This window comes from Protopterus annectens, chromosome 2.part1 (assembly GCF_019279795.1).
Source record: "Protopterus annectens isolate FY-2018-M chromosome 2.part1, PAN1.0, whole genome shotgun sequence".
Classification (NCBI taxonomy): domain Eukaryota; kingdom Metazoa; phylum Chordata; order Ceratodontiformes; family Protopteridae; genus Protopterus; species Protopterus annectens.
In genome coordinates, this window is record NC_056729.1 from 1,197,569,823 (window position 1) to 1,197,596,172 (window position 26,350).

The 26,350-nt window shown below is 42.3% G+C and overlaps 1 protein-coding gene across 1 annotated transcript in view; it reads left to right on the top strand.

The window, feature by feature from the left end:
- The window catches only part of REV3L (REV3 like, DNA directed polymerase zeta catalytic subunit), a 2,860,434-nt gene that overhangs the window by 1,384,290 nt on the left and 1,449,794 nt on the right, over nt 1-26,350 (top strand). The window contains exon 16 of the mRNA XM_044062729.1: nt 4,278-4,403. Coding sequence (XP_043918664.1) covers nt 4,278-4,403 — 126 coding nt within the window. The remainder of the gene's footprint in view (nt 1-4,277; nt 4,404-26,350) is intronic.

Genomic DNA, 26,350 nt, shown 5'->3' on the forward strand with positions numbered 1-26,350 from the left:
TTCAGTTCAGGGAAAGGCCACACTTCCTAAGGATGCCATATCCCAAAAGAACAAGACTGTCTTTTCCCATCAGTCTTGCTAGATGTTTTACAACAAGTGTCCATTCAACTAGTTCCTCCAGGAGAAGAGGGCACACTCAAGAATTTTCTTATTCCAAGTAAAGAAGGTACCTGGAGACCAATACTAAGTCTGTCAAAATTGAACAAGTTCCTGTATGTCCCAAAATTTAAAATGTTGACCTTTCAAAAAATGCTACCTGTGATCTTTTAAAGGGCTTATAAGGTCACGCTAGACCTGAGGAACACCTGCCCACACATCCCTATTTCAAAGGAGCACAGGAGATGCCTACGGTTTGTGGCAGCAGGATTACATTGCCAATTTTGTGCTTTGCCATTGGGCAGATTCACTGCTGCCAGAGTTTTCACCAAATGTCTAACGCCAGTTATATCCCATTGCAGACCCTTAGGGGTGCATATTTACCGTTACCTGGATGACTGCCTCATTCAGGGAAAATCCATCCCAAAACTCCAGGCAGCCTTAGAAATCACCATTGACTGCTTCCTGAGGGCAGGCCTCACACTTAATCTCCATAAGTCACAAATTTATCCACAGACCATAATTCTTTTCTAGTTGTAGTGGTAGATTCAGTGCAAAAAGCCTTCCTGCTTCACAAATTATCTGCTTGGCCTATTACCAAAACAGGCTATTTCTGCAAGAGAGTACCTAAGGGTCTTGGGATACATGGCATCTTGTGTTTTATTGGTCCCTTTGGCAACACTGCACGTGAGAAAACTCCAGTGGTTCCAAAAAACATTTGGGAACAGCATTATCAGCCCCTGGAAACCCTGGTGTCTCTTCTCCCCTGCTTAAAAAGGAAACTGCTGTGGGGGAAAAAACACCATCTTACACAATCCAGGGAAAAATTTCTCCCTGCCTGAAGCAGACAAAACTGTCAAAACAGACCGTTCAGATATTGCCTGTGGGGCATACTTTGGGCCTCTGAAGTTGCAGGATATCTGTACTTCAGAAAAAGAAAGATGCACATAAACCAGAAAGCGATGACTGGCAGTCTTTCCAGCCATCAGAGCCTTTTATTACAACCTGCAGCCAGAAAGACTGCAGATTTGGACTGACAAAACCACTGTTCTGTGGTATGTAAACAAGCAAGGGGGAACCCATTTCCTACCCCCTGTCAGTCTTGCAATGTAAATGTGGCTATTGGCACAGGAATTGCATCTGGCACCCATAGTATCCTACATCCTAGGTCAGAGCAACAACCTAACAGACTGTTTGAGCAAGGATCTTCTGGTTCCCAGCAAATGGATGCTGAAAAGAAATATTTTCCTGGACCTCAGCCATCAATGGCATCACCGCAGTATATATGTTTTTTCCTTTCATCAGAACAGACAGCTTCAAATGTTCTGCTCCAGAACCCAACAGGCAAACAGAGGGACATGGAGAGTGGATACCTTCTCTTTCAAATGGACAGATCTGTTTCTTTGACATTCTGTTACTGACTCTGATTCATAGGGTATTGATAAAAGTAAGGTCAGACAGGCTAAGCATGATATTCATAGTCCCCTTCTTGCCAAGGTGACATTGATTCTCTCTACTCTTGGTTCTCGGCAAGAGGAGATGTTACGTTCTTTCACAGGTGGTAGATCTACTCACCCAGCTAAAGGTGTCTGCCATTCATCCTCACCCTAAAACTAACAGGATGGAGGATTAGTTTTTGACAACAAGTAACATAAACTACTCTGCAGATGTGTTACATATCCTGAGAGAGAAGAGAAAACTAATTACCAGAAAGTCATACTTATCCAAATGAAAAAGGCTGTCTTTTTGGTGCAAGAACAAAAGCATTAGTCCTCACACAAGGACATCAATCTAGTGTGGGAATACTTTATTCCAATATTAAGGTGCTTGCTTCAGCCATCGGTGCCTGTTTTAATTGCTACTCATCTATTTATTCTCATCCCCACCTAAAACAATTCCTGAAAGAGGTCATATACCCAAGCCCTCCCAGGAGAATCCCTGCCTCTACCTGGGATTTAAACTATGCATCAGAAAATTTTAATTACCACCCTTTGAGCCAGCAGCTTCTGATCCTGTAAAGATGCTGACTTGGAGTGACCCCCCCTGCTGATTACCATCACATCAGCCAGGTGAGTCTTAAGAGCTACAGACCCTGGTGTGCAAATAATCCTTCACAGAGACAGGGTAGCCCTAAGAACTAATCCCAGTTTTATGCCTAAAGTGGTATCAGAACTCTCCTTGAATCAGGCTATTCACATACTGGCGTTTTTTGTAATCCACAGAATAAGAAGCCAAGCAAATTCTGCATTCCTCAGATGTACACTGACAAGATCAGGCATTACCTGGATAGGGCAAAGTTTCCAAATAGAGCAGATCACCTACTTCTGGCCTTTGCAGAAGGGGAAGAAGACAGACCCATCTCCAAGCAGACTGCTTCTAAATGTATAGCCAGCTGCATCAACTTCTGCTATGCACATCATTGTAAGCCATCACCAACCATGTCAGGGTTCACTTTTTCAGACAGTGCAACTACCATTGTCTTCCATAAAGGTGTCCCTATCCAGGCCATCCACACCTTTACTAAACATTACTATTTAACCAATGCCTCAGGGACTAGGGCAGGTTTTTCTACCATTGTCCTACAGAACATGCTTTCTCAGGGTCCATCAGACAGCCTGCCCTGCCAACATGCAACTTTGGGAGTCCTCCCAAGAATCAGTACTGCAACACTGACAGTGAAGAGTATTGTACAGTTATGTCACACTTACCATAATTGTAGATGTTCAAGTAGATCAGCATTGCAGAACAAACTCCCACCCTCCTTACCCCTCTGTCTGTAGGCCTCTTCCCCATACCTGGGGGCAATTTTTTTCCATCGGGTACATCCTTTTCATCATCGGTCCAAGTTATACTTTTACCCCTTTGTGGGAATCGTCCCTTATCCCTGACTAAACCTTTGACATCTTGGAAGGGTTGTGCTGTCTGCAGGTATCATACTGCTGTCCAAAGCCTAAAAAGACCTGAAGGTGACACTGATGGATGTCCTTGTTTATACCTTGATGTCCGCATATTAGCCTTCGGACATCTGTTATCTAGGGATAATGTAAACAGACTGAAAATCAGGATGGTTGCGGGCTTTTGCATGGCAGAAAGACCCAAGAATCAGTACTGCAGCATTGATTTAATTGAACATCTACAGTTATGGTGTGGGACACAACTGTACTTGTGATCTCAATGTTAGTAGTAAAGATGCTCAATGTGCAGCTAGATGGTGGAGTACAATGTTATAATAGTAGCTGAGACGGAAGCAGATAACCACGATGATGAACAGGACACTATGTATAAATGGAGTGTTATGCAGTAAGGTCAACAGTCAACCAGATTTAAGTGTCTTGCAATAATTCAATCAGAAGCAATTATGGTAAAGAACTTTGTGTAGGATGACTAATGTCAGCAGTTGGTATGGAAAAATGGCAGTGACAGTAGCAACAGTTGATAGAGGGGCAGCAAATAAGAGTTCAAGGTAAAACAAATGGTAGTTAAATATTAGCAACTTAAGTAAAATGGCAGATGGATAGGAATGAGTTTATCACCATCCCTGTAGCACTCGAGGTGGCATTGTTGGAATCTCTTCAAATAAAAAAATGTCATGCTTTTGTCAGAGTTTTTCTGGAACTTAAAACAGTAAGATTTAGTGCATTTTTGTGTGGGTAGCACAGATTCACCCCTGATTTAGCACCTTTGTCCCTTATGGATAGGGACGACATGTAAATGTTCTGCTCATCTCTGGGTTATTCGTACTTAAAATGTAAGTGCTAAAAACTTCATGGGGAATGTATGGCTAAGCTTCTAAAGATCCTAATGGATCAGTAGCCTAGTAAGTACCTATGAATCTATTTTCAGATCTTTATATAAAAACATTGCAGCTGCATCTGAAGTACTACTTACTTTAAGATAGTAGTAGTTTTGAAGTGATTTACTCTGTATTTATTCGTGTGTTAGCCAGGTAAGTAAACTAAGCATTTCCAATGTTTTGGATGTGCTGAGAATATTCATGTACAAGCCCTTACTTAGCACAATGACCTGTCCACAGCTTTTCTGCACTTCCAAATGACAGTGGATATTTGTGTGCACGTTTCTCAGTGCCCTAATTTTCAGTTACGTTATTTTATGCTGTGATGGGGATAATGCATAGTTCACTGCTCAGTTAATGTTTGATGTGCTTTTTTTTCTTTTTTTAGAATCAGTTTGCTGGATTGAACTGTCCAAAGAAAGAGTCATCACAAATTGAAGGACCTTCATTAAACAATTCCTATGGTTTTAAAGTTAGTTTACAAAACTTGCAGGAAGCAAAAGCACTACATGAGGTAATGGCTTGTTTTTTTCTCTCTCTCTCTTTTTTTACTTTCTCATTGATGTATGTTTGATCTTATTGCAGGTAAGGCTTCTGCAGCTGTGCTGTAAAAGTTTGACTTTTTCTTTTGTCATCCTTTAGTAGAGCCATATAAAAGCTTTGCTAATTTCCATTACTACCAGAAGTCACTTGTTTGTGTTTTTTATTTGCATTTAGCTTCTTTGTTTTAGTCTTGATTTAGCATGGTAAGTGATTTTTTTTCCTTATAATCGAAGAAAGTAGTTATATTGTCTGTGTAATTTATTGGAGGGTATAAAAAGAATTTCAGAAATCAGAAAATAAAAAAGCTAAAAAAAAGTTAAGTTGTTTTAGAAAAGAAAAACATAGTTTGAATATGAATCATAATGTATGAAAATATAAGCAGCTTAAATATATTTTGAAAGAAGAAAAAATATGAGGGAAACATTTAAAATTAAGCTGCTTTCTTCATCTGGCTGGCATGGGAAAGACAGGCTTTTACTACAGATTTAATACATTTTGTCAGAACTGGATAGATAAAAACTGTACCATTCGCAGTAAGTTTTATTGTCATATTTTACTTGAAAGGTCCCCCTGCAGTGAGTATCACTTAGCTTTCCTTTTCTTAGGACCCCATCTTGGCACTACAGTTTCCATTGTGTAGCTGTAGAACTTGGAGGCACTTGAACCTCCTTACATTGCATACCATTAGGAATTGCCGTAGCTAGGTCATAAGTCACCTGACACCCTGAGCAATTCTTCAGGCTGGCACTCTCCCCACCCAAAAATGAGGACTAAAAAAAAGGTCCCCTGACACTGACAACCAGTTACTAACACAACAAACACTAACTAAAGCATATATACAGCACTGATATTCATTTAGGAAGCTGTTATATCACCTGCAGCTTCTTAATTGAATGCCAGTACTGTAGCAGTTGCTTGCAGCCATCAGTAACTTCTGATCACATCATCTAACTGCTTGCACCTGGTGCAGCCACTGTCTTCATCCCACCATAGTTAGTGTTCCCATGATGTCATATGCCAGTTTGTGATAGTTTGCCAGCTACATGCTTCCTAAGCCTTTTCTGATGCTTGTAGAGTTTGAAACTCCGTCCTAATTTCATTCTATGTAAATGTCCCTGTCTGATGTCAAAGACGCTGTCGTAGTGTACCCGTGTTCCTCGTATCACCAGTTAGAATTCACATTTGACTGTCTTTGCTACCTCAGAGAAAAACATAGTAGGAAGTTTCACAAAAGTGGAAGAATTTGAAGCCGGTTTCCAGGAAGAAGGCTCAAGAGAACTCAAGAACTCGCTGTTTGCTTTCAGGATGACAGCACTGAAGTGTACCTGGTGTAGGAATTGGCATATAAAGGTCTCTTTTATAATAGTAGGCATCCTTTATAGCATTATGCTGTTATGGAAAGGAAGCACAAAGTCAGGTGTTGGCCAAAACCTGTTTTATTTAGGTGACCTGTTGGGACCTATGTAGTATGCTTTACTTGGCAAGGAAAGGGGAGTTGTGTGTGTAATTGGCTGTAACATTGAAGTAGAGAGGAGAAACGTTCCCAGATCAGCCACTTTTGTGGGTGAGTGTTTGGATTTGAACACCACCCCACCCACACTGGACCATGCAGCTAACTATTCTGCTTATACAGAACAGGGCCATAGGTCCTTGGCAAAGGATGTTTGGTTGAATTCAGGCCCCAGGAAGCCATCTTCTGTTCCCAAAAGTCTTTGCCACACCAGCAAGAGTTGTGAGAAGGTGTGCTTGATACTCACTTTGCATGTGATTGCTTTAATGTCATCCTTGGGTTGGAAGATATATGAGGCTTCTTTGATGATTGATTGGACCTGACTGTGTGAATGCCTAAGCACACCCTAAGGATTGCCAATGCAGGGCACTGTTCATGCTTAATTTAAGTAAATGCTATGCCTGACATACGTTTCTTTTTGCCATTAGGGGGAGACTGATTGTGAATGAGAGTGCACAGTGTCCCCCTAGCCAGTTATTTTTGCCACCTGAAGTAAACTGTTATCCTACTGTGTTTTGGTAATTTGTAGTTTGATTTCTAAGCATAAAGTCTGTGCTAAGTATTTTGGTATTTTTGTCTTGTATAGCTTTAATGTTCAAGTTTTCTTCTGGTGGAAGATTTTTCCAAAAGATTTTCATCTTTAGTATTTTTTTAAGGAGGGAATCACGCTTCTCATCTTTGTGAGCATTATGCTGCTTTTTGTAAAAAGTGTTTGGCTAGGAGAGCTGGAAATTTGCAAGCCCTTTTAGAAGGCATATAGAAAAAGGGGAAAAAATACAATATGAGGAAGTATACAGAGATGTCGTCTGTGTGAGTCAGTGTTGCATTTGAGAGGCTTGTCATCAAGCCAGACTTTCAGATGTGAAAACATATCCCTCTCGGCAAAGTACGTCAAATGCCTTCACCTCTTTGCTATAAAGATGACATCCCCACATGCCGTTTTCTGTTTATAGGTTCATAGGAGGTTCCTAGGTTAACGGCTGTAGAAGCCTTACAAGCCTAGCGATATTTATCCTGAGTTGCCCCAGTTGTCGGTGGTTAGGTGAGTAAAGTTTACAGAGATAAGAGTTTATGGTAGTTAATACCAACTTCCTTTGTCCAGGAGGGACATGGGCGACACCCCAGGAGTGAATTTGCTGTCACCCATCCATTGATCTAGGTTTTATTTGAAGAGCGTCAGGGAGGGAGGGGCTCTGTTTCACGTGAATTGGAAGCTTGTTCCAGAGAAGTGGCAGTCTCTGGGGATTTTTCTCTCTCCAACATGACTTGTTCATGTCAGAGGCTAGGTTAAGATCTCTTGCGTGAGTGACCCTCCTGCAGTTTGATTTATGAAATATGTAGCATTTCCATCAGGATTGGGTCCTAACTGCCCTGTATGCCAGTAAGACTTTTTGTGTGCCTTGTAATTTCTTGGGGAGAAACCTTTGTGGCCTCTCCAGTTGTTGCAGGTGTCTGGTGAGGTGCATGCAAAAAGGGAGCATTGTACTTAATTATTGGTCTGATGAGGGCAGAGTGTAATGGAATTATAACCATCTTAGATTTAGATGCAATGCCTTTAATTATGAGATGTGCCACATAGAAGGATTTCCCTTACTATTGTGGATACATGGTGGTCAAAGTTCAGATTGCTATCAACCTGAGTACCCAGATCAAGTACCAGTGGGTCAACACTTTAATGTAATTAGCATGGATGCCAGCTTTCCCAAAGGGAGTAATAATAATGCATTTTTTTTGCATTTAGTTTTAATCTGTGGCTTTGGCATCATTCGTTTTTCTGTGTTAACCCTGTCTGCTATATACTAACATTGTGGGGGAAAACAAATGGAAGGTCCAAGGAAACAAACTGCTGTAGATAAAATCCACAAGAACACAAAAGCTTTCAAATGAGTGTGTACTTTCAACATTGTTGTTTGTTGAAGTGCATGCATCTTTTGAACAAAATCACTTATCTTTCATTATTTTAAAGTTTTTTTATTTTAAAAGGCTACTGGATTAAAGTTCTTGTGGATTTTATCTAGAGTAGTTTGTTTCCTTGGGCCTTCCATTTGTGTTTCACCTGTATTTCTTCAGTTTGTTTTCTGCCTGGTTTGTTTAACATTGTACGGGAACTCTATGATTCCTCCCAGATGTTCATCGTGCATATAGCTGCAGTAATCACAGATGGGTTCTCAGCCGTCAGGCGGTCCCTCGGTCGGCCGAATTCCAAAGTCTTGGTCCGGCGTCGGTTGTCGTCGCTTTCTCTTCTGACGTCAGTGAGGCCAGAGTATATAAGACACAGCCGAAGCCATGTTCTTCAGTCTTTTTTGCCGCGCGGTGCCCGAAGCAGAAGCAGTTCGCAAGTGCCGGTCGGCCAGCTCCTGAATTACGAAAATTTTGGAAACCGAAGTCTTCATTAAAGCTAAGTACCCCGTTGGGGAAACTTTTCTTGCCTCAGACCGATGTCAGAAAAAGTTAATAATTGTATTTCTTGTGGGAAGCAAATACCGCATAAGGATTTCCATTCCCTCTGCATACCTTGTTTGGGCCCAGACCACGACGTCTCGGGCTGTCGCTTTTGCGCTACCTTCAATAAACGCACTATTAAGCATCGGGCGGAGTTCACCCAACACTACTTTGGTAAAGCTTTTGATTATAAAATGTCGTCGGACACTCCGACTACCGTTTTGTCCAAAAAACGCAAGGAAAAGGACCGACACGCGAGGCCCGTGGTCCCCGCCGACACCACGCCAAAACAGGCTACACATGGTCCGGTTCTCAGCGAGACGCCTTTGCAGTCCCTGACTACCGACGACACTCCTTTGGCGGTGACCTCTGTACTCGAGACCGCTGGGACCTCGGCCCTTTCCCAGACTACAACCACCGAAGCTTTTGCTAATGTTGAACCTACTAATGTGGACAGGTCCACCTCCACCCATGGTGTCTTTAGGCCCTCATCTTCTTTTTCAATTAAGGCCTTTACTAAATCCAAGACAGCCAGGCATCCCACAAGGCCTGTTGCACAGGGCCCATCTCCAGGTCCCATGCCAAAAAAAAAACAGATGCTTAAAATGGCTGAGGATTTAATTACTCTTATCAGAGGTTCTCAACCCCCTCCAGACAAGAGACCCAGAGTGGAGGAAGATTCCCCCTCTTCTGATCAGGGATCCATTTTATCAGAACATTCTGATGCAGAGGAACACTCTTACTCTCCTTTTGAGGATTCGGATGCAGAACAGTCCATCCCTTCTGTATCCCCTCCTGAGGATTTTTCCTTGGGGGAAACCTTGCACACCTTGAGGGAACACTTCCATTGGGAAGGCCAAGACTTTTCAGATTCCAAGAAAAGACTTAGGGAATTTCTTTTGTTACCTCAACACAGACCTCTGGCGATACCCCCTGTTTTGGACATACTTGATGATGTCTATTCGGAGGTTTGCCTTAACCCGGATTCTCTGCCTCCTGCACCAGTCAAACCTGATAGGTATTACAGAGTACCCAGCTCTCACCAATTTCTCTTCAAAAGCCATAATGCTGACCCTGAAACCATTTCACAAGGCCCCAAGGGATTGAAGGCCTCCACTGCCAAGAATCCACTTCCTGCAGAAAGGGAATCAAGATCTTTAGAAAGGTGGGGTAAAAAGGTATATACCTCGGCCACCCTAGCCATGAGGGCCTTAAATTGTCAGTTTCATATGCTTAAATATCAACAGTTCCTGTTATCACAATTAAGGAACAAAATGTCTCAACCTGAACAACCAGATTTAAAGGAGTTACAGGATATGATGCATAGTGTAGAGCAAGTGGGTAAACACACTTTACAATGTGGTTATGATGCCCTAGAGGCTTCAAGTAGAGCGGCTGCTACGGGATCAGTCATTCGCAGACATGCTTGGCTTAGAGAACAAAACTTGCCTGATCATGTGAAAGCTAAACTTCTAGATGCTCCTTTACAAAAGGATGTGCTGTTTGGTACTAATGCTGAGGAGATACTACAGAAAATGGAAGAAAAAGCCAAATCCATGCAAACTGTCAAAACCTTTTTTCCAGGTCCAACCACCACGTTTTAGCAGAAATTGGCCTTCAAAAAACTGGTCCTTTCCAGCCACTGACAAGCCCCAAAGAGGTAGATACAGACGCACAAGGGGCAGAGGGCAATCACAAGGATCATATAGAGGACGACAATGGCAAACTCCAGCACCAAGAGGTGGCGAGGACAGTGCACAACAATACAGGAAGCAAACCCAATGACTCCCTCATTTCCATGCCAAGCACGTCTCAGCTGGCAGCACCTTTGGGAGGAAAGCTAGCATTATTTGCAACCAATTGGCATATTATCACAACAGACAAATGGATCCTGGACATTATAAACAGAGGCTACAAATTTCATTTCCACACTCTTCCAAAAATGAGAGGCATGCCAAACCTGCCACAGAATCAAAGGGCAGAGGCACAACTACAAATTTCAAAGCTCATAAGCATGAGAGCTATTCAAGAGGTACCTTCTCACGAACAAGGTCAAGGTTTTTATTCAAGACTTTTTCTGGTACCAAGGAAAGGAACCGACTGGAGACCCATTTTGGACTTATCCATCCTAAACACATTTCTACTCGTGCCAAAATTCAAGATGCTCACATTACAGCAACTTCTTCCCATGCTGGGCAAGGAGTTTTGGCTGGTAACATTGGACCTCAAGGAGGCATACCTGCATGTCCCAATCAGACAAAGCTGCAGAAGATACCTCAGATTTCTTGCAGGTTCAATCCACTATCAATTCTCTGCATTGCCCTTTGGCTTATCTACTGCGCCCAGAGTATTCACAAAGTGCCTGGCATCAGTGATTGCCTACTGCAGACTTCAAGGGATACAAATTTACCCTTATTTGGACGACTGCCTGATCCAAGCGGACAGCAAACACATACTTCTGGAACATCTGGCATATGTGACACGGCTATTGCATGCTCTGGGATACACAATCAACAAAGAGAAATCGAGGCTAACACCATCTCAGAAAATAACTTTCCTGGGTGCCAACTTGGACACAAACACCCAGATGGCCTATCTTACGCCAGAAAAACAGGGGCAACTATCTCAGTACTTCAAAATACTAGCAAAAAGTACCAGGCTTACTGCAAGGAAAATCCTGCATGCTCTGGGATTCATGGCATCTTGCATTCTTTTAATCCCATGTGCAAAGCTGCATATGATGAAACTTCAGTGGTACCTAAAAAACCTATGGTCTCAACACAGTCACAGTTTGGAAACAATAATACCAATAATCCCATGTTTGCAAAAGGAATTTCTATGGTGGGCCCAAGCATGTCAAGCAAACACAGGCCTCCCATTCTGCAAGCCTCAAGCAGAGCAAGTATCACAACAGACGCCTCCGATTATGCTTGGGGGGTGCGCATGATGGACAGGTGCATCCAGGGCAAATGGTCCCAAAAAGAAAAGCACCTCCACATCAATCAAAAAGAAATGCTAGCAGTAATAAATGCAATTACAGCTTTCAAGGACTTCCTGCATCCAGGACAATTACTGATAAGAACAGACAACACCACAGTAATGTGGTACATAAACAAGGAGGAACACATTCATACCCCTTGTGCAGACTAGCCATGACCCTTTGGAACTTGGCTCTGGAATGGCAAATCGAACTTCAAGCACAGTACCTGCCAGGATTGGGAAACACGCTGGTAGACAAATTAAGCAGAAATATGACAGATCCACACGAATGGAAGTTACATCCGCAGGTGTTTACAGAAATAACCCAAATGTGGGGGAGGCCAGACATAGATCTTTTTGCCTCCCACAGGAATCATCAATTGGAAAAGTTTTGTTCGAGGACCTTTCATCCAAAGGCCTGGAGAGTGGACGCCCTTTCATTCAGTTGGACAGCATGGACAGTTTACGCATTCCCACCTCTGCCTCTTCTGCCCAAGGTACTTTTGAAAGCAAGAGCAGACAGACCGAAGATGATACTGATTGCTCCAGATTGGCCAAGGCAACACTGGTACCCATTGCTGAGGAGCCTAACACATACTCCTCCCTGGTCCCTGCCTCTAATGCCTCTTCTGCTGCAGCACAGCTACAAAACTCTCCACAGTCAGCTGAAAACACTAAATCTCGCTGCATGGAAAATTCCTTAACACCACAACAGACCCTACTCTCCAAGGAGGTGCAGGATGTCATTTTGGAGGCCAGAAGGCCATCTACTAGAAAAGCTTACTCTGCAAAATGGAAGCGGTTTTGTTCTTGGAATGCGAAAAAAGGCCAGGACCCTAGAAAACTGAACTTGCCTCAGGTATTACAGTATCTAGCTGAGCTGCTGAACAGTGGACTCTCATTTTCTTCCATAAAAATCCATGCCTCAGCCATTTCTGCAGAATACAACACGGATCCTCCTTTATTTTCTCACCCACTCTTACGAGAGTTCCTCAGAGAATATTAGACCACCAAGGAAACAACCAATACCAGCCTGGGATCTTAATTACATACTAGAAAAATTAACATTGCCCCCTTTTGAACCAGCTGCCTCAACAGATTTGCAATATTTGTCCTGGAAAACTGCCTTCCTTCTGGCTATCACTTCAGCTCGTAGAGTTTCGGAACTACAGGCCCTCATGGCGGTGCAGCCCTTTCTCATTTTCCATCAGGACAGGGTTTCCCTTCGTACCAACCCATCATTTATGCCTAAAGTGGTATCTAGGGTAGTGTTAAATCAAGCCATACACCTTCCTACCTTTTACCCCAATCCTCAAAACAAAGGGGAAAGGCTGCTTCATTCCTTAGACATCCATAGGCAGCTACGTTACTATTTGGACAGAACAAAATCCTTCAGGAAATCGGAACAACTCTTTGTGTCCTATGCTGTAGGGGCTCAAGGGAAGCCAGTTTCCAAGCAGACTATTTCAAAGTGGATAGGCCACTGCATACGGTTTTGTTATTCCTATCATGGGAAATCTGTTCCTACAGGTATCAGATCACACTCCACCAGGGCCACAGCTACCTCTACATCCTTCCTCAGAGGAGTTCCTACCAAAGATATTCTGGAGGCAGCCACTTGGAGTTCTGTACATACCTTCACAAAACACTACCACCTGCCTTTATATTCCAGAACAAGAGCAGGCTTTGCCACTGCTGTTTTGCAGGGCATTCTGGCTCAACCCATTTCCTCCTAGTACCTACCACCCTGTGCGTAGCTTTGGGACTCTACCCATCTGTGATTACTGCAGCTGTATGCACGATGAACATAGTACAGTTTTGTACCTACCATAAATGTAGATGTTAGAGTGCTAATACAGCTGCAGTACAGGTTTCCCTCCCTCCTTCCCCACTTGGTAAAGGCATGGGGCCTAACGACCTCTTCATACAACCTGACTGGGTTATCCTTCTATGGTTTATTTGCTTGCAACCACTGATTTTGGATTATATTGCATTGCATGTTTACGCATATAAGCATAATTTATGTATTGCCTTCCTTCTGGGGGCACCTGACATCTGGGGCAAGAAAGACTGAAGAACATGGCGTCGGCTGTGTCTTATATACTCTGGCCTCACTGACGTCAGAAGAGAAAGCGACGACAACCGACGCCGGACCAAGACTTTGGAATTCGGCCGACCGAGGGACTGCCTGATGGCTGAGAACCCATCTGTGATTACTGCAGCTGTATTAGCACTTGAACATCTACATTTATGGTAGGTACAAAACTGCACTTTTGCAAAGGTCAGCAAACTTGGTCAGCCACAGGCCGTACACATTTGCCTGGAGTTCTGAGAAATAAATTCCAAACAGTAAGAGGCCCAGCACAGAATGCACTTTCTTTCCCTTGTCCAGGGCCTTGTTGACTTTCTTGAAGATGTCAACCATGTTTAACAGGCATGATCTACCTTTAATTTAACAAATCTGAACTGAGGTTGGTGATTGACTATGTTCTTGTTAATAAGGTCCATAATTATTCTTTCCATGCCCTTGAATAAGAGGCTAATCAAGGTTATGGGCTTATAGTTCTCAAGGTTGGTTGATGGTCCCCTTTTGTTGCTGTCCTCCATTCTGCCAGAACACAGCGAGTTCACAGTCTTTGGTTAAACAGGGATCCAACTGGGTCTGCTAGGTCATGCTTTAAGTTGTTTAAAAGGCAACCTGGGATGTTGTCTGGTCCCATTGATGCTGTGTTTTTGGCTTGGGGAGTACAGAGATGACCTGCTGTCTTGAAATAATAGGTTGAGGAATGGTGGCAGGTATACTTTGGGGGACAACTGGAGGGGACAGGGGGGCTGAGGTTGGCTCCATATCTGTCAGCTAGCAGGTTGTTACCGTCCATAACCATTCAGCGCATAGCGGAGTATTGTTTTTCAGATTTTGGGCGTAGTTAAAGAATGCCTTGTGATTATCCTTACCTAAGGTGGCTGTTTTTCTTCTTAATTAGCTTTGAAGGACTTGACAAGATCTCTAATATGTTTAAGCTAGAGAGGCATTTCTTTCTCTGCTGAGCCAGTTCCTTCTTGTTCTTGGATATTAGTTTTTCTCTTGTATAGCCTGTTTGTAAGGGGTGCACCAGAGTGGCTTGTTTTTTTGTAAAGACCTGGTTTTAATCCTGTAGGGTATAGCTGATTCTGTACAACTGCTTAAGTGGTTATACATGGCATTGGTGTACACCTTTGCATAGGAGTCCATGTTATCTGCGTTCAAGGGGGCTTTGAAACTTCTTAAAGCATTACTTAGTAGGAGGTAATTTGTCTTTGAAAAATTCTTAAGCTTTTTTGAGCTTGATGAAGTATCTTGTTTTATAATTACATCGAACAAGACGGATTTGTTGTCTGATCTTACTAGGGAGGACGTCATACAGGGGAGGGTGCAATGCTGTCCCATGTTAGTGAGTATTATGTCCAGGGCATCTGAGCCTCCTCTGGGTGTGCTGACTAGCTGTTCCAAAGCATTTGCATTGACAAAGTCCAACAACCTCTGAGCCAGCATGTTTGTGGTTGTGCATGTGTCCTAGTCGATGGCAGGATAATGGAAGTCACCTATGAATAAGCTATGATGTGGTAGAGGGCATTGCCTATAGTTAATTGGACATGGAGTAGCTCAAGAGACTCACACTGTTTGACCAGTCTTGAGGTGTATATATCCTTAATGAAGATGGATACACCTCAGTCTGTGGTCTGAATGTATGGAAGGCATTATAGCCCTGCATGGCCTGGGTACTTTCTGCATCTTTGAACCATGTCTCAGTGACTGCAGAAATGTCAGCATCTTCCAAAGCGGGAGTGTTTCCAGGGAGTGCAGTTTCTTTATACTCCTAGCATTAAGTAGGAGTACCTTGAGTTTGTTTAGAGAGGATTTTGATATGTTGAGAGGTTGGTTATATTGACACTGCCTAAAAAGGCACAATAGGGGTGGCTAATGCCTTTGCCAGTATACAAAAGCCTAGAAGTGACAGGTGCAAACCATCTCTAGCAAAACAGCGTGCCCTGTCAAGCATGTCTTCTCAAGCAGACAGATATTGGATCCCCTTCGACTGACACCGGAAGCTAAGCCAATTGTTATTCAGTCATTTTTTTGTTTGTATTGTGGCGTTATCCTTAGAGAAAGTAGAATGCTGCATAAGGCTAGGCTTATACTTGCCTGTGACGCATAATCTGAGAGTTAAGTCATGTCTCTCTCCATATAGTCCAGTGAGGTACATCTCAAAGTCATTCACCCCCATATGGACTCTGACAAAGTCATATCAGTACTTGTGGTTAAGTGACCTGAGTGCTTGAATGACTTGACAGATCCTGGCACCTGACAGGCTAACCTTAACCCACTCCCTGTCCAGTCTGGTGAGAAGACCATCATTGTGTCATAAAATGGTGTCACCGTTGACATATACATTAGGTTTTCTGGTGTTATGCCTTATGGGCTTATTTGTTGAGACGTGTGTATGTCTGTGTGTGCATACATGTGTGGGCATGCGTGCGGTGTGTGCTGTGGTTGTGTTTTTTTTTTTTGTATTGTGTGTTTTAAGTGGTTTCCGTTTGGGAGGCCTCTGATCTTTTGGTACGTTACTAGTGATTACCTCCACGTATGTGAGTTTGTGTCATGTCTTAGCACGTTTGCTGATGCGCAGTGTGTGCATTTGTAAATATTTTGTTTCAGACTTTGACCTAAAGGCAAAGCAGATAAGTGCCCCATTTGGATCCCTTCTTTTTCACCTTTTATAGAACATTTTGTTTTCTGGATTTGTCTAAAAAAGAATATTGTACATGTCTGTATGACATGTGAGATGTAGACCATGCTTTGTACTGTTAAAGTTAGTAGATGTGCATGCAGTGTTCAGATTCCTTACAAAGATGTCTTTCAGAAGTAGCACCACTCTCTCCCCACCAACTAATGCAATATTTAGGAACTACTCCAAAACAAACTTCATATGGATAACCTCGATAAAAGTTAACATGTGCCCTCCCCCTGATCCCCTGCAATCCAAACCTCTTACCCATGTTGTTGCATTCAGCTCTAGGTTTTACTACTATATAGACATCTGCATTGAGGCATCTGTTCCTCTATGCCACAGATACAGTGGAATGTTCAAGAATAAGCCCTTGGGGTGGTATTACTTCATAAACTGTGCAACAAAGGCCAATACTACTGGCAGTGTAGAAGATGTCTTCCTTAGTACAAAGGAGTATTTATTTTATTTTATTTTATTTTACATTTGTTAACCGGGGGTGTCTGACTGAGCCAAAAAGGCCCTTTTTCAGCAGAGGCCGGGGAGAAAAGCTCCACATAGAAAAAATATAGATACATTTAGTTATTTAGACATGATCATTATACACAAATTACAAAAGACACATTTTTACAGTGGTATGTAGCACATCAACAGTTACAGTGGAGAGAACAAACAAAATATTAATTTAAATATAAAGGTAATTAATAGATTTGTGGTGTACAGCTGAAATTTGGAACATAGGTAGAATACGTACATAGTGCACATGTAGATTAGCCAGTGTTTGTGAGTAAGATTGAAAACTATTATCAAGTACTCTAGGTTTAGTATGTGTACCTTATCCAATTTCACTAGCCTGGGGAGCAGTCATGGCACTGCCAACGTTGCTTGAGATGTTGCCTGATGAGGTCTTTAAAGGAGGCTTTGGATGATGTGTTTTGAATGCTAGTGGGGACAGAATTCCATTTTTTAGCCACTGAACTACTATATAGTGCATCTCCAAAGCTGTTATAGCTGTTGGTGACTTCTAGTAGTAGTTTGCTTGATGATCTAAGAGGCCTTTTGATGATGTACTAGATTTTTGTGGGCAGGACACTTATTGGGGAGGTAATAGATCGAATGACAGAGGCAGAACTGATTGTAGCGTAGGAGGTTGGGTAATTTCAAGCCAGTGGAGCTGTCTCAAAGGAGTACAGTGATGAGTTCTATATGAGCAATTTGCAGCAAAGCGGGCAGTTCTGTTATAGCAGGCTTCCATTTTGCTTAGTTCAGTTTTGTTGAGATTAGTCAGAATGGGAGATTCATAGAATAGGGTGGATAGAAGTTGGGAGTGAGCAATGGCTGATATTGTGTTGTTGGTAAAAAATGGTCTAGTAAGACTGCAAGCTGTTAACTAGCTACTTCTTTTAGTGTAGGGTTTTTGATTCCCTTATTCTTTGACATCCTGTGTGACCTTAATCAAGTCACTTTATCAAACAGTGCCTTGGGGCAGTTGGGAATTTAGGCTATGCTCCTTAATGGTCTCCCGGACTGTGTGTCTGATAACTACATATGAACTCACTGCAGAAAAAATCTAAGGTTACTTAGGAATTAAATTGTTTCACTTCTGCTAAAGTCAGCCTCAAGGCTTAGTTCTACTCTGAACTAATATCCAGCAAGCTCCATTTACTTTGAACCTTAGGCCATTGCCAACAAATTAATGTTCAGTTTCACACCACCACCCCCAATGTTCAGTTCTCTCCATTTCCCACCTATTTCCTGTTCTTTCTGTCATTTCTCGGTCATGTTTTGTCATGTTGTCAAAGACCAAAAAACAACCTTTTCATTGATGTGGACAACTTGCCTGGCTGTGTCTTGGGGAATACGTTGTAAGGTTTTGCTAATCCCTTCATCCTCATTAGCGTACTTAACCTCGTACTCTCTAGCGGTTATGTGCCTGGTGTCACAGTGGTAGCCCCGCCACAAATGTAGGTGATTTTACAGTAACATAAGTCTCAACATTGTCATTTGTAATATCACAAGATATATTATACCAGGTCTCATAAACAGTGATATAGGAGAATCTTCATTGTGTTAATTGAAACTAGTTTGCTTTTGTTAAAGTTTGGTCCTGTCTGTTCAGCCCAAACAATTTCTTTGATAGTGCCACAGAAGACATAGGTGTGGGCTACAGCACCCACACTTCTTATCTGGACCTAGCTAAGGTCTTTGATACAATTCTCCATACAGATATTATCAACAGGCTTGCACAGTTTAATATTAATCCTTGCATCAACTTCTGGATATCTATTTGGCTCACTGTTCGAACTTTTGCTCATTTAGAGTTGGTATACCTCTTCCACATAAAGACATGTCACCATTGGAGTTCTCCAAAGCTCTGGTTTGGGTTTCCTGCTGGTTAAGGCAGATGCTGATTGGTTACGGCTGGCTGAGTTTGCAGTTGGGTGCTGTCATATGCTCCTAAAGACATACACATTTTCTAACAGAAGCTTGATCAGTCTGATGCATGGTGCTGATAATGGGCTTAAGCTTAATGCCAAAAAGTCTGTTTTTATTTTGCAAATGAGAATTGCCCACTTCATACCATAGCAAAGACATTCCCTTAAAACCAATTCAAATGTCAGTAATTGGCAATGAACTTGACTGTGATGTATCAGTTGTTGACAAAAAAATCCTTCTATCTTACACATTAAAATTTAAAAAGCACATTTGTAAGACTTGGAAGCCGTAGTCTCTCTCTCTCTCTACCGCTTTCATTCATCTGTCATAGAATGGTGTCCCCTTCAACATGTACATCTGTAAACATCTCGTACAGCTTGAAAGGCCTCAAGATTTCTGATGAAGATTACTGGGTTAAACTCGTTAAACTATGCTGATAGATTAAAATGCCCTCTTACTATATGCTGTCTCATACTTGTTTCTTTGTAGTAATCTGTGCCTGGGCTTCTGAGCCATGGGAGACCTTACCATGCTTAATAGTCTGCATCTATACAAAACTAAGAGCTTCACAGACACCTTTGTCAAAGACCTTAATCGTAACCAACATGTAACTCGAACATGCTGGCATGATAGATGCCTAACCCAGAAAATCCCTTCTTATGGAATAAACTTCCTTCCTCTACTCATCAAACAATTCAACACATTAGCTGCCTTCAGAACTACTGTGTGTAGCTGGATGGGCACTCATAAATTCAAACAAGGGGAATGTAGCATTGTACTCCTCGGTCAATGAGTGTAATTCATCTGTTTATTCTTGGCCATAGCTGGCTAGGCTTCTCAGTGTTCTTTTGAACACCATGCCTAATGTCTACCTATAAACCTATGAATGATCAGTGTGTTAACTAGGGTTAAAAGAAGATGTCAGTAACTGTAGTATTTGCCAGACATTAAGATCCAAGACTATCAGGATGAGACATAAGGCTGCTCTGGCCTTCATGAACAAGAAGGAAAGTAGTGACCATTTTAGGTAAGTCCACCATGTCCTTGGACTTGCACACAAGCTATATCAGTGTCCCCTTGAAAAGGAAAAAGAGAAGCGAGTAGTTGAGGGAAACTGCCAAGTCAGATGTCTCTCTCTGATACCTAGGTAAGAGGACATCAGCACTGCCGATGCATTTTCCCAGCCCTGATATCTGTTACAGCGAAGCCGTCTGACAATGTACCTTCGTAGGCTGCCATGCTATCAGCTTCTAGCGTATTCCATCTGACCAAACATCCACCAAAATAGACGATTGTAGTTGGGAACGAGGCATTCCCTCCAGAGCAATGATGGATTATTACACAAGGGGAGGGTAGTATCTCATTCATGATAGTCAAGGAGGAAATTCATGCTGCTAAAAAACAAGAACCCAAGGGTATCCAACCCTAGGGCTTCCAACTTCCTTACGGCTCCCCATCTTCAGAAGATTTGTACCAAGTGAGAACTGTCACTGTATGGATCAGCAGTTCCCAGCTCACCTGTAGCCCTCTCAAAACAAGACTCGACTGGTTCAAGGATTTTTCCAATTCCTACAAAGCTTAAAGTTTAATCCAGTACAGCCCTCTGTGTCTGGAGTCTTCCTTTCCAAAAACAAAAAGGAACAGTATCCTGTAAAGAACTTCTCAATTGCAGAGGAAGTGGAGAAAGACCTGAGTTTGGGTTACAAAAGAACCACATTGCAGATTTCTCTGATAGTTACAGCAGAGGATTAATGTTGTGAATTAAGGAGCCACTTCCTGTAGTCCAAGTCTTCATTGCAGCTGGGGAAGCATGCTCTGATAATGTGATCATAATGATGTAAATGTAGTTTCCAGGGCTGCTGCAATGAGGTCACTAAGCAGGAGATGATATTAAAAAAAAATACATTTTTTTCACATAAATTTTGTAACACAAATATTCGTACAGTCAACATTCATAATTTAGATAATTTTCTTCAGTCTGTATTTATGGATTTAATTTACAGTCTTGTAATTATGTTCTCTGTCAGTCATCCACATATGTTATTCCCTTTATGCATTAGCTTGCATGTACTGTTCTCATAATTACCATTTATTTAAAGGCACTTCACTCGCTCTCTCATAAAATGTCACCTCCTTATCCTGCATCTTTTTCATAATCGGTACATCTTTTGGTGTTGGTTTAGACTTTGTCTTCCATTTTCTAGTAATTGTTTTATTGACTGCCAACATGTCAACAGAGCCTTGCTGAGTTTTGATGTTTGTAATTGTGAGGTCCAACTTACATAATCTCTTTATTTATGATTACCTGGTCACTGAGTAATTGTATCCGGACATTTTATATAAAACGTTTAAAATCGGTAAAGTCTCAACACTCCCCAAAAGCATGTTTCCAGTTCCACATGGCTTTCCTGTTACACTTCTAACATCTTCTCCAATTGAAAAATCTTGCATAGACTATATGGGGTGTAAAAATACCTGTGTAGACTCTTCCAGGTAAATATTCTAAATCATCTGGATTGGTTGTGTATTTAGGTGCCCTGTAGATACCCCCCTTATTGTTCTTTTGTAATTTGTGTGTTGGCTATCTCTCACTTCCTTAACTTATTGACTTTTGTAGATGTCCTTCCATATCACTTTTGCAGTATTCCTTACATTAGGGGGATCTCCTGCCAAGGGCGGCCAGATATCCGGCCAGTATGCCAAAGCCTTAGGTTGTTATAAGGACGTTGTATGTCACACCTATGATCCCTGTGCATGGCATAGGGCATAAAGGTGACGTACGTACATACCTTCCTCACAACTGAAACAACTGAAAAGTCCTAGGAGGAACAACAGTCCAAGGAGTAAGAGAGGAACATGTGCATCCAGAAGGAGAAAGAAAAAGGGAGAGGAGAGAGGGGGCAAATACTGCAGCACTGAAGATGAGGACATCTACTGTTATGCTAAGAGTTTACACAACTGTACTATGTCCTGTTTCACTGTTGCAGTATTCCTTACATTAGGGAGAGTACAAAATCTTAGGAGGAAAGTTGGGAGGAGGAGGAGGAAGGTCCAGCAGAGCCCTCAAGATAGCCATGCAGGATAGCCCTGGCAAATCCAGCTCTACCCCTGGAAACCATATTCAGCTTATAGTGCCTGCTAGAAGTATGCACAGAAGTCCAAGTAGCTGCCTTAAGGATGGAGTTGGTATCCAGCCCTTTGAAGAAAAAAAAAATTACTGCTGTTGCTTTTGCATTACCTTCATTTATTTTATTCCCATTTGTAAGAGTCTCAATATATTTAGAAGAGTAGGGATACCCTGTTCAGGTTTAGTGAAGAGCAATGTAATGTAATCAGCAAACAAAGCCAGTTTCTTCTGGCATACTTACCAGTTGTAATCTTAAATTTGTGAACCTCTTATCTTGATAGCTCCAGGCACAGTATAGATAGTAGTGGAAAGAACGGGCATACCCGCCTACTTCCTCTGACCAAACCCAGTGCATGTACAAGAGTCCCTCCCACCTTTAAGTCTTATTCTGAGCCTTCTTATATTTTCAGTATTGGCTACATTATTATTTTTGGGAAATCCAAATCCTGCCATTGCCATGCACATGAAGTCCCAGCAGACCTTGTCAATTACTTTCTTGTGCATCCAAGCTTGCCAGCAATAATAATGTGTTCTTGTATTCCATTTTCTTATTGTATCATTCTTTTGTTAATGTTATGGAATGACTGCCTCCTTTCCACAAAGCCACTGATCCATGTCTGTCGAGCTTTTTTTTTTTTGCCATTCCCTTAGCCCTTATACCCATGGTTCAGGATGAAATTGGTCTATATAATATGAGGTAAGCTGGGTACTTAGCCTCATTTGGTAACGCTACCACCACTGCTTTTTAACAAGGTTTTAGGCACTTTCTCACTTTTCAAAATATTGATACAAGCACCTGCCAAATCCGTATTAATTTCTTGCCTGCTAGTTCCATGTTTATTTAGGAATGCCATATGTTCCTGGAGTGCTTTTTTCCTGCAGCCTAGTTATAAATCTTTGTTTTTATTTCACCCTTGTTTATCTGTGTTAATTATCCCGTCTCTTCATTTGTTATTATTGACATATCCAAGTCTCTTATAAATGCTTTTCTATGCTTCCTAGCTTGACTTCCCAGGTCCTCTGCTCTGTCATGTCTTTCATAATACCTCCTGAATACATCTAATTTGTCTAGGTATCTTAAAGTCAGTTTTTTGTTGTGTGGTCTTGAACTTCAGCTATTAATTTTTCAATTTCTTGTTGCTACGTTTTTGAACTAACAGTTTCTGTGCTCTTGGCGTAGGATTAAATTAAGTTAGTGTACTTGCTTATACTTCTGTACTCACTTTTGTCTAAATCCTCACTACTTGTTTTGGCTAAGTGCATCTACTCATTTTCTTATGAGTTTTTTTTTGTAACATCTTTGATCTCAAGATGAACTTCTCGCTGTCCTTGTCTCAAACACATAATAAGTTAGTTATGACTGGAAACCCAGTCATAATTCTGTGTGAACCATTATGCTGTTATGACTGCATTATTTTTTAAAGATTCATAATTTAACTAGGCTAATGATCTGGGGAGCCTTTTTAAGCCTAGCCAAGTTTTCCTGAAAGAATAAAGACATCCTGTATCCAAATAGGACATTGAGGGTTAGGCATTTATAAGCCATCTCTGTCCATAATGGACATGGGTGCCAGGCCTGGTGTAAATTTCCTGCTCCCCATCCAGTGGTATAGGTTGTGCTTAAATTGGGTAATAAACTCAGCTTCACGTGGATGGGAAGCCTGTTCCATAGGTGCTGCAGTGTCTGGGACACGCATGTCACTCCAGCATGTTCTGTTTAAGTCACAGACACAATTCAGATCCTTAGACTTTGTATTTCTGGTACTGTTTGATTTATGGATATGCAGGAGATTCATAAGTGTGGGATTTGCAATTCCCTGTAAGCCAGGCATGGATCACCCTTCAGCAGTCTCTAGGAGACTAAGTAGAGGGAAAGGGCTCTAAGGTGCTCTGTGTAAGGCAGGTTTATTATAGTTTCATAGGTAGGTACTAGGCTGTCTGCCCGAAGGCATTTGTAAGCCTAGCCAGAATGTGTTGGCTTTCGCCGCCCCCTTAGATTAGTTCCCTGTGCCTCTGTCCAGCAGAGCCACTGAAGTGATCCCCGGGGTAAACATTCTGTTTCTCATCCACTTGTCAAGGTTTCTTTTGAAGAGTGTTAGCGAGGAGCTCTGCCTAATGTAGATTGGAATCTTGTTCCAAAGTATGGGAAGTCTCTGGGACAGGAAGCTGTCCCTCCAGCACGTCCAATTTATTGTTGCGGTGATGTTTAGATCCCTGGAGCATGTGGCTGAAGGGGATAAGGTTTTCTTTAGGTGTAGCATGTCCATCAATTCTGGGTAGGTGGTATGCAACTGAGTACACCTGGAGTTTTTTCAGTCGAGCTGCATAGGGCATCTGTTTGAGGCCAGTGATCCTCTTGGTGAGGTACTTCTGTGGTCTTTCCAACTGTTGCAGATGTTTTGTAAGGTACATCCCAAATTGGAAGTAGTACTCTATGATGGATCTGATGAGTGATGAGTAGAGGGGCATAATGACCTCTTTTGATCTCGATGCGAACCCTTTTGTGATTAGGTGGGCCACGTAGAAGGATTTTCTAACCCCCTTGGCAATGTGATTATCAAAGGTGAGATTACTATGTACTTGGGTCCCAGATCCCTTATTACGTCTTCCGTATTTAGGGGACTACCACCTATGTGGTAGTTTGTGGGTACTTTGTTTTTTCCAAAGGGGATGACTATGCACTTTTTGGCATTTAGCTTGAGGCCATGATTTTGACACCAGGTATCTGTCTCAGTGAGACCCTTTTGGAGGATGTCTGTGTCAGCCAGCGAGTCAATTATAGCCCCTGGTTTGCAGTCGTCTGCGAACTTGGTCAGCCATAGTCCTTCTGTGCTTGCCTGTACCTCTGAAAAGTATATGCCGAACAGGAGGGGTCCTAGGACTGAGCCCTGGGGAATGCCACTTATTCCTTGTGTTTCTTTTTGTAAGGCACCTTTGAGGTTGCTCTAATTACTGGATATGCCTGGTCACCTACATACCGAAGGGTGCATTGTATTCTATGATTGGTCTGATAAGAGCAGAGTGCAATGGGGTAATGACCTCTTTGGACATAGATGCCATGTCCTTACTTATAAGTTGAGCAACATAAAAGTATTTCCTCACCACTGTGGCCATGTGGTGCTCGAAGGTAAGTCTACATTTTATATTATTCAGTGTTTTGAGCTCTATATACTGCAAAGGTTTTGTGTATTTCTTTTTCATACCTGGAAGTCAGTGTGCAAGAGGTAGCACACTCGCCTTTGGTTCAGAATGCTGTGGGTTCTTTTCCCACACAAAGTAGATGGATTGCTGACACTGCTATGCAGCATAAGGGGGGTGTTGCGCTCATCCTTTGGATGAGATGTTAAACCAAGGTCCCATTTGCTTGAGTTGGTAATGGCTCAGGTGGATATAAAAGATCCCACATCACCTATCAAAAAGAGTAGGGAACGTTTCCCAATGCCCTGGACAGATTTCTCCTAGTATATACCACCTTGGGTCTCCCCTGAAAAGAGGCTACTACCTTAGTGGGATTAACCCAGTTAACAAAAGATAGATAGATCCATGTTGATTGGTTTAAATAGGATGTTCTTCATGTTTCACTGTTGCAGTCATCACATTTGGGTTATCTGCTTGCAGTAGCCCTCACTCGGCCTGATTATCAAAGTTTTGGGTCCTGCGTCGGTTGCTGTCTCATCTTCCATGACATCAGGTAGTCAGAGGTATAAAGCATGCAGCCAACGCCATTACATCAGTCTTTCTTGCCGTGTGGTGCCTGAAGCAGAAGCAGTTCACAAGTGCCTGTCGGCCGACTCCTGAAATTTTCATTTTAGAGTTTCAGAACCGAAATCTTCAACTAAAGATAAATACCCTGTTGGGGAAGCTTTTTCTTGCTCTAAACCGATGTCAGTAAGTGTCAGTAATTGTATTTCTTGTGGAAAGCAAATACCTCATAAAGATTTTCATTCGTACTGTTTTCCTTGCCTAGGCCCTGACCACGATGTACCTCACTGTCGGTTTTGTGCCTTATTTAAACCATAAACTATTCGTCGTCAGTGCATTTTCGCTTTTAAATATTTTGGTACTCAGTTCAATTATCCAGATATGTTTTCGGTAAGCCACCTGACTACCGACATTCTGAAAAAACGCAAAGATAAAGACAGAGACAGGCCGCCTAGGTCCAAAGCTGCTGACGACGCTTCTCCTAAGCTAGTCGCCAGTTTGCTGGTACTCAGTGAGGCGCTTTCGCAGCCCCTGATACCTGCTACTTCAGATTCGCAGGCTTCTACTGAGACCCATTCTGAGTCCGGTATGCCGGAGATGCTTCAACTGTGGAACCTGCGGATGTCTCTACCTTGGATGGGTCCGGAGCCGCTGGGCAGGCACCGGCTTCTGAGGGTGTATTCAGGCCTATTGACTTGCATATTAAACTGCTGCCATCTTCTTCTTCTAGGCCTAAAACTGTAACCATGCCTAGGAAACCGACGCCCAGACAGGATGGACAGGCCTCTATGCCTAACAAACAAATGATAAGAATGGCCGAAAACCTTATTACTTTAGTCAGGGGAAGCCACCCTTCCCCTTCTAAGAGACCTAGAACTGAATTTGCTTGTGATACTTCCAACCAGGATTTTGAAATTTCCGTCTCCTCTGATGACCAGGATTTACCCTCATCTACC